We start from the raw sequence: 9,084 nt of genomic DNA on the forward strand, positions 1-9,084 counted from the left end.
CTTTTATGCACGAATGTGATAAGTAGTTATGAGGTTTGTCTGTTGACTTATCTTTCAAAAGCCTGTTTTCATAAATTTTAAAAATTTGCTATTTAAACCATTTGATTTGACATTTTTTAAAGATACATTAATCTTCTACATGTACAATACAATGAAATAAATATACGTTAATATTTTGACTCAAAATTACAAACAATTGTGTATCTTGAATTGTTATGCAACATTATCTCATAATTATTATCCTGTTTACACTTCAAGAACCGTCTTACTATAAAAATTCCATAATTTCGTTGTAATGAGTTATAAAACATATTTTATCATTGTATTTAAGGAAGACGAAACCAATTCGATTTGCGCAGATACATTGCACATATAAAAATTCATATTTAATTATAAAACATTTGTTTTGATAAATTTAATCATTTCTTTTATTCTTATGTATAAAAAAAAATTAAAAATGTTATTATATATCAAAAGAATATAATTGCATATTTTGTCTTTGTCAATAAATATGCTCCTTGATAGACATTTTATTAATCTAATTTCTTGCACGAATGTCTCAGTTATTTGGTCTGCATATCCACCGCGTCAGAAAAACAGGAGTTAATGCACAATCTTGCAGACACATGCCTCCATAAAGCTAAGGGGTCATTGAAAGCAAGGTTAAAAGTTACATAACAGTAGGTAAGGATCACCAGTTACTCCATCTCTTGATACAACAAATGAGGACATGTGCATCGTGTTTCTGCATCGTGTTTCTGCGATTTGCATGTCTGGAAATTTTTTGACTAATCTAAAATAAACGATAGCTATAATTGTTTGTTAGAACTTTCTCCTTGGGTCTTACCGCAAGATCATTGTTAAATCATTTTCGCAGAGTGACATGATATTCATTTACAAATATTTTATTGATATGGAGTTATCTTATATCCCTTTGGCATTTATCGTTTTCTTAAACAGAAAACGTAACGAAAATCCCACTGACATTTTTTGTTAAGAAATGTGGTGTCAAAAAATAAAGTTAAAAGGAAAAATACAATTTTTTAAATAAAAAATACCAAAATATTTACAGCAGACTACATGTTCATTTACGTGAAAGTCAAGAGTTGGAAATATAATGGAATATGACAATTACAAACTGTCAATCATCTCAAAAATCCATAAAACGAATTACAAATTCAAAGCAGAGCAACACGGACCTCTAAAAAAGATAGAGGTAGGATCAGGTGACTAGGGGAGTAAGATTCCTCTGCAGGCAGATCACATTTGCCGTGCGCCCAATGTCATATAGGTAAAAATGTATTTATCGGGAAAAATGTCGTAATTTGGGTAAAATATCATGATCGGGATAAACCGAGGAAATCCGTGGACAATTCGTCACTCAATCAATAGTCCACAGAAGAGCAACCACGGACCTCTGGAAAACCCCTGAGGCAGGATCAGGTGCCTAGGAGGAGTGAGCATCCTTTAAACATGTTTTAAAAAGATGTTATCTCAGAATGTGAAATGTATGCATGATAAAGCATAAAATCAGAACAAGAACATTTAAATGTCACTGGTCTATGAAAAAAAAATACATTACAATTTGCTGTTTAGCCGAATTCAGATGACGGTGTTTTAGACCACACGAAACTAAGGCAAGAAGTTTTCATGTAAGCAAACTTATGTAACCTTAATTATTACGATTATTACTATATCATTAAATACTCGTTACCTATATATTAAGGGGCTTTAAAACAATGTTGTCCGTGTATAATATGGGATGATGTCTACACAAATTTAAGAATTTGTTGTTCTTAAGCAATATGAGATGCCATACTTGCCATACTAATTTTTTATTGCAAGATTTATTTTATTTTGTAAATAATAGTAAAAAAAGCTTATTTATAGAATCTGATTTAATTAAACTAACATTACCGTCGTCATGCACAAAATGTGTTATATCTCTTTTAAGTATAGAATATTTGACTTCAGTTGATACATTTAATCATTCATTTTATTTTTACAGCAAAATAAAATTATTACAATTACAGCTTAGTTTGCTCTAAGTACACATTCAAAAACTTTTTAGTTCAAATGGCCCTAGAAGGGAAGACAGCGCTCGTGACCGGGTTCGCTGGAGCCATTGGATCAGTCATCGCAAAGACCGTAGCGAATGCCGGATGTGACGTTATTGGTATAGATAGAGTGAAACAGGAAAATGCTCAACAGTCCATTGATGAGATCAAAGCTGGGTAAAAATGCACAGTCACTGTATGTAAGCTATTTTATATTGTTGACCTTCTATATTTTTTATTTAATGAAATTCCAGTCATTTTATGTTTTTTTTACAGATGTAGAAAAGATATCAGTTACCTAGAATGTGACCTTTTAAAGAAAGAAAATGTCAAACAATTTTCTCTGGAAATAAAGTCTAAAGTTGACATTATAGTTAACGTAGCTGGTATGCATTTTCATCTATCTATCTATCTATCTGTCTATCTGTCTGTCTGTCTGTCTGTCTGTCTGTCTGTCTGTCTATCTATCTATCTATCTATCTATCTATCTATCTATCTATCTATCTATCCATCCATCCATCCATCCATCCATCCATCCATCCATCCATCCATCCATCCATCCATCCATCCATCTATCTATCTATCAAATGTATCTCTCTATCTTTTGTGTATCTTTTCAAGGTCGATTAACGGTTGACAAAGTAGAAGATATAACAGACGAGGACTGGGATGAAGATATTGGAATCAATTTGACCGCCCCGTTTCTAGTTATCAAGCAGTTTCTCGGTTCTATGAAAGAGCAAGGTAGTAGAATATATTCAAAACAAAGTGCCTAATATAGATTTGCCTTTCTTCAGAATGATTACTTATAACCTATTGAGTTTTTTTTTTGGTTGCATATGGTATGAAGAAAATGAGAGGCACATGCGACTGATGTTTCTTACTTTACTACCTCCTTCTAGTTGACAAACATGTAATATAACGCATTCTATAAGCCGAGCCGTATGCTATAAATTATGTTAAAAACTTGATTTTTACATCATTTATTAACATTTACATGTAGGATTTAAAATAAAATTGTTATGTTTTAAAAAAAAATATATTTCTACCTGCAATTTATCCTTTAGGTTGGGGCAGAATTATAAACATTTCCTCCACTTGTGGACTTGTGGCCCGGCCCTCAATGTCAAGCTACGTTGCCTCAAAGACAGGATTGGTTGGCCTCACGAGGGTAAAGTTGATTCATGAAGTTAAGTTAAACTACATGGGCTTAATTATTCAAACATTAACAGATTTAAAAAAAAAAAAAAATTAAATAATAATAATAACAAGTGGCCCATGGGCAACATCGCTCACCTGAGAAATAATAGGTATGATAAAATCAGCTAAATGGAGTCATAATACAAACTATCTGGACAATGTACAATAATACATGTAGATCCTGTATAAATAAAATCAATTTTTCCCCTGGATACTCTTATGTTTATAATCATTAGTCCCTTTTCTAACAGAACAATTTTATAGTCATATCATATGGTGAGTATTACAGTTCTCAAAAAGATCCTTTACAATAGTTTATATATGGGATATAAACCTATATCAAACTCTGAACCTTCTTGTGAGGCCAAAGAACTGTCCTGGGGCCACAGTCTTAACAATTATAGAGATTCATCTGATTAGTTTCTGAGAAGAAGATTTTTAAAGATTTACTCTATATATTCCTATGTTAAAGTTCGACCCCCCATTGCGGCCCCATTCTACCCTCTGGGGTTATGATTTTCACCACATTGAATCAACACTACCTGAGGATGCTTCCACACAAGTTTCAGCTTCCCTGGTCTTATGGTTCATGAGAAAAAGATTTTTAAAGAATACTCTGTATATTCCTCTGTAAAATTTCGATCCCCATTGTGGCCCCATCCTATCCCCGGGGGTCATGATTTTCACAACTTTGAATCTAACTACTGAGGATGCTTCCACACAAGTTTCAGCTTTCCTGGCTGATTAGTTTCTGAGAAGAAGATTTTTGAAGATTAACTCTTTATATTCATATGTTAAATTTCGACCCCCATTGTGGCCCCACCCTACCCCCGTGGGTCATGATTTTCACAACGTTGAATTTACACTACACGAGGATGCTTCCACACAAGTTTCAGCTTTCCTGGCTGATTAGTTTCTGAGAAGAATATTATTAAAGATTGACTCTATAAATTCTAATGTTAAACTCTGACCCCCCATTGTGGCCCCACCCTACCACCGTGGGTCATGATTTTTACAACTTTGAATCTACACAACCTCAGGATGCTTCCACACAAGTTTCAGCTTTGCTGGCTGATTAGTTTCTGAAAAGAAGATTTTAAAGATTTACTCTTTATATTCCTATGTTAAACTTCGACCCCCCATTGTGGCCCCACCCTACCCTACCCACACAAGTTTCAGCTTTCCTGGTTCATGAGAAGAAGATTTTTGAAAATTGCTCGAAAATTTTCATAAATTTCTAATTTTCTCCCTTTGCAAAAGGGCGTGGTCCTTAATTTTCACAACTTTGAATCCCCTTAGGCTAAGGATGCTTTGTGCCAAGTTTGGTTGAAATTAGTCCCATGGTTCTTGAGAAGATGTTGAAAATTTGAAAAGTTTACAGAAGACGGTCAAACGGACAGATGGACAGACAGACGGACGGACAGACAGACGGACGACAGACAAAATGTGATCAGAATAGCTCACTTGAGCTTTCAGCTCAGGTGAACTAATAATAAATAAATGAAAAAACCCAATTGTATTGGTTGTCCCCCCCCCCATCTGTAAAAATATTGAATCCAGTGGCCTTTTTTACTCAAAAATACACATTTCTACTTAATACTGTTCGTGATAAAGATAAACGTCTATCACGGACAATGTTAAGTAAAATGCTGATATCCTCGATTTAAAACCAAATATGATAATAATTCTATCTGGGTTTGGTTTAAATTGATATGTCAATTTTTCAAAAATCAATGAACCGGTATTAACTATCCAACTCGTGTTAAAAGATTTAAAAAGAAAGTAACCAAATAGGATTTCGTTGCTTTTCTGTTAAGCATTTATCCACTAATACGTTCATTAACTTTGTAACATTGTATTTTTTTTATTCATTAGTTCTAATGTTCAGTTGAAATTATTCGATATTTTGTTAAAATGTACAACGTTTTAATTTTTTTAATTTAATTTGTTATTAAAACAGTTAAAAAAAATATTTTGTGACCCCAAAGAATAAAGTTATACGAGCGACCTATTCTGTAATCTATGAAATTTAAAAAGATAAGAATCATGAATCAATTCTGTTTATATTCTTTACACAACAACTGATTTTCTGAAGATAAGCTGTTCTTATTCCCTAAACTGAAAGCCAACTGAAAGTTATTTGAGAGTCTAAATACGGGTGACTGAATTGCCAACTTTTGCCACAAGGTCTCCTGTTAGTCATTTTTTCAGGTTTTAATCTCGTTTTACATGTAAGGTACTTACTGAGTATAATTCTATGTTTTTATTTCATTATCAGGCAGTGGCTCTTGAGTCAGCAGAATTCGGTGTAACATGTAACGCCATTTGTCCTTCAACAGTTAATACTCCTCGTAAGTATTCATTCCCTGTTACGCATGAATAAAACATCGAGTCCATAGATTATCAAGTTAGATGTGCACTATGAACATATTGATATACAACTAAATAAAAAAAATCGTTCTAAAGCAGATACTTTTTATATATATGTTAATGAGATATTACATCGCGTGCATTTAAACCAAAAAGGGAATAAGTATTATTTTTTGTAATATATAAACAATTAAAATACATACAATGCTTTGATATCGTATTGAAACAATGTAAGCATTTTAAACGACAACCCCCCCCCCCAAACAAAATTTAATACTATACATTGAAATTATTATTGTAGTGCAGTACTATAGGTTAATATTTTTAAATGTTATTAACGATTAAATTTATTTGACAGCTTATAATTACCTTATTATTTATTGGTTGATTGAAAATTCATTAGTTTGGGATACACAAAATGTGTACGTATTTTTCACTTTTAGTAAAATGTCCGCATGAAATACAGTATTTTTTTTATCTTTTACGGTACTCTGTAGACTCTTAAGTGTATAAACACGATGTTGGTACTACTGACACAGAACTTAAAACGACAAATAGATATAATAAAGTAAATGTATTCAATTACACGCATGCTTATTGGAAACACATTTATTCTCAATTCTTTTTAAAAATCAATTTCGCGCATAATTTATTGCAAGCGCTGTAATTTAACAAATGAGGGTATTTGCTTGACAAAAATATTCCAGAAAAACCTTTGAGTACAATTAACTTTAGCTTTATTTAAACGGAAAATAATGTTAAGTACAATTTTAATGATTTTAAAGTCTTAACTTTAAGCATATCTTATTTAAGCTTCGTTTACAAAGCAGACCTTAAATACAAGAACGACGAATAATTGCCGTGGACACTAGAGAATTCAAGTAAAAGATTTCGGAAATTATATATAAATCATATTTATATCTCAGTTTATGTGTTAAATTTAATTATGAGAAAAAAAGACTTCAACATTTAAAAGAAATATATTTACAGCATACAGGGAAAAACAATTTTATCATGACTATCAAGCAAATATATCCATTTTTTTAAATGTCGAAAACTAAAGGTCGTAACGTTCAAGGCTTTGTTTCCACAATCGTGAAGGGCAAGTTGTATATAGACAGTTCGTGCGTTGATGCAGACATTTATCTGGGAAAGAGTAAAATTCGAGGAAAACATTGTTTTCCGGGGTAGAGGTTCTGTTTTTGAAGTTTTACCCTGTTTAATTAGATTCTTGCACTTTGATTCGTCTGTAGTGTAAAATACATTAAGTATATGTGTATGTGTATAAGTATAATGATTGTTCCGAAAGTGACCTTTTATTGTTGTGTGCACAGCATGAGTGTTGATCGAGCATGTGATCAACAGCCGAAGACAAGCTAAATTGTTGACCAATTGATTTATATGTATTCAATTTGTTTTATTATTATGTGTGGATAAAATATAAAGCTGTAATGTATTTTGCACATTAATTTTAAGACCTAAAAAGCACGTAGTGAAAAATAAATGTATATAGTATATAGTACAAATACAACATAAATAATCACTTTTATTTTATTACTAATGAACGGTCTTAAACGCTACGAGCAATAAAAATGAGGAAATGGAAGAATTACTTCATTTCCCACGCATAATTTAATTGGGATCACCTGTGCCGTTTAGAAAAATTATGAATAAGCTATTGAACAAATCCAAATCCTATCAAGTAAACACTTTATTAACTCAAATTCAAGTTCTACATGATCTAAAAAATTACGAGCTAAAAAGACCTATATTTCGATGGAATTGGTTAAATACCCACGACACACTTCACATAAAAAATCATGTTATTTCCTGCACGTTATCGCGAGTGCGCTTTGGGGAAAAGGATAACATCATACAATAAAAGTTGACGTAAAGTTACTGTAACGTCACAATGATCGATGAGGCGCAGAGTTAATAAATAAACATACTGTGGCGAGACTTGCATAAATCTCACAGGATGAAGCTCTGCCATTCAGTCAACTGAATGTTAACCGAATGGTCTGGAAAGGTGACTGAATGGTACAGCTAAGCCATTCAGTTTCTTTCAGTTAACTCTCAGTCACATTTTAATTGACTGAATGGCAGAGATTCATCCTGTGTCTTCACCATATGAATTGTTTTACAAAATCTAAAAAGAGGTGTTTTGATTTTATTTTAGTTGTAACGAAGATGATAAAAGATTTTCAGAAGACCTCTACCAAAAGCTTTGACGAAATAAAAGTAAGAATTGCCTTATTTATTTCCGACGGATATGATCAAATGAATCCTCTTCATGAATATTGTTTCTTAGTAAGTTGGAGATCGTTTCCAGCAGAGACTATTTAAATGGTGAAATAATATTTTTGACTTATAGTTAAATTATTCTTAATGTGTGTTACGTAGGTAATTTATGTTATCATAAAATTTCTTTAAGGAGGAATATCTACAGTGTCTGCCTACAAAACGGTTCACAGAGGCTAGCCAGGTAGTAATATACTATATATATATATATATATATATATATATATATATATATATATATATATATATATATATATATATATATATATATATATATATATATATATATAAAATAGCGGGGTGGTCGTGGCCATTTTTTAACCGTGTTCGTTACCTTTAGAAATATATCTCTCTATAATTATATAATGAATTACCACATTCAAAAAGCTTAAAGCAAATATCATTTTGTATGATTACAAATGATACCCAAACGTGAAAGAATTTATGGGTTTTATTTGTAAATAAATGATCTGTTTTGTTTTGAATATCACTTCAATCAAATTGCTTCTACGTACAATACGTGCAGATAATATCTATCTATATACATTTTAGAACAAAATGTTTTATTTGACTTTGAATAATAGATATATTCCAAGTACTGGTGCATTTTAAAAAGTTAAGACAACTTTTTTTCAGACTATACTTGTTTAGCAAACAAAATACTTTTTTATTTCTTTTTTTTTGCATTGTAGATAGCTGATTTGGTTGTATTCCTTTGCTCCCCTGCTGGAAACAATATAACAGGCACGGCGATACCTGTGGATGGGGGCTACACAACATCATAAAATCTAAAACAAAAATGGCTGTCAAAGTTACTTCTATTATAATCCAAACACAACCTTATTGTTATGATTTACGAATGTGTCAAATAAACACTGTCTATTCTCTTAATTTTCCAAGGAAACATCTTGACTTTCACTTCCAACGAAGCAGTTTACTGGGTAGTTAAATAATAATTATAAAAGAAAGTTTTAATGATGCTACCATTTAAAACATAATTGAAATGTAACATGATTAATTAATAAGAGCGGTAAAGGAAGAAGGAAATTCATTGTACTCACGTACATAATATATATACTTGGATATGCCGAGGAAAACACGTTCGTTCCTAAAAAAAAATATTTCCTTACATAAACACGTATCATTCCAATTTTAT

General features: G+C 31.7%; 1 protein-coding gene across 1 annotated transcript; it reads left to right on the forward strand.

Moving 5' to 3' along the window:
• The first annotated feature begins 1,595 nt into the window (after positions 1–1,595).
• On the forward strand, positions 1,596–8,715 carry LOC128171812 (D-beta-hydroxybutyrate dehydrogenase-like). Its single transcript, XM_052837599.1, has 9 exons — positions 1,596–1,652; positions 2,072–2,234; positions 2,334–2,443; positions 2,679–2,801; positions 3,125–3,228; positions 5,536–5,608; positions 7,807–7,868; positions 8,062–8,112; positions 8,621–8,715. The coding sequence occupies exons 2-9, from the start codon at positions 2,077–2,079 to the stop codon at positions 8,711–8,713; spliced, it is 774 nt and encodes a 257-aa protein (XP_052693559.1). The 5' UTR covers positions 1,596–1,652; positions 2,072–2,076; the 3' UTR covers positions 8,714–8,715.
• Positions 8,716–9,084: the final 369 nt, after the last annotated feature.

This window comes from Crassostrea angulata, chromosome 2, assembly GCF_025612915.1.
Source record: "Crassostrea angulata isolate pt1a10 chromosome 2, ASM2561291v2, whole genome shotgun sequence".
NCBI lineage: Eukaryota > Metazoa > Mollusca > Bivalvia > Ostreida > Ostreidae > Magallana > Magallana angulata.

Excerpts from the sequence above, each read along its gene's own strand:
- LOC128171812 (XM_052837599.1), top strand. The coding sequence starts at position 2,077 with ATGGCCCTAGAAGGGAAGACAGCGCTCGTGACCGGGTTCGCTGGAGCC. Across the intron at positions 2,444-2,678 it reads CATTATAGTTAACGTAGCTG|GTCGATTAACGGTTGACAAA; the intron begins GTATGCATTTTC and ends TATCTTTTCAAG. Across the intron at positions 7,869-8,061 it reads AAAGCTTTGACGAAATAAAA|GAGGAATATCTACAGTGTCT; the intron begins GTAAGAATTGCC and ends AATTTCTTTAAG.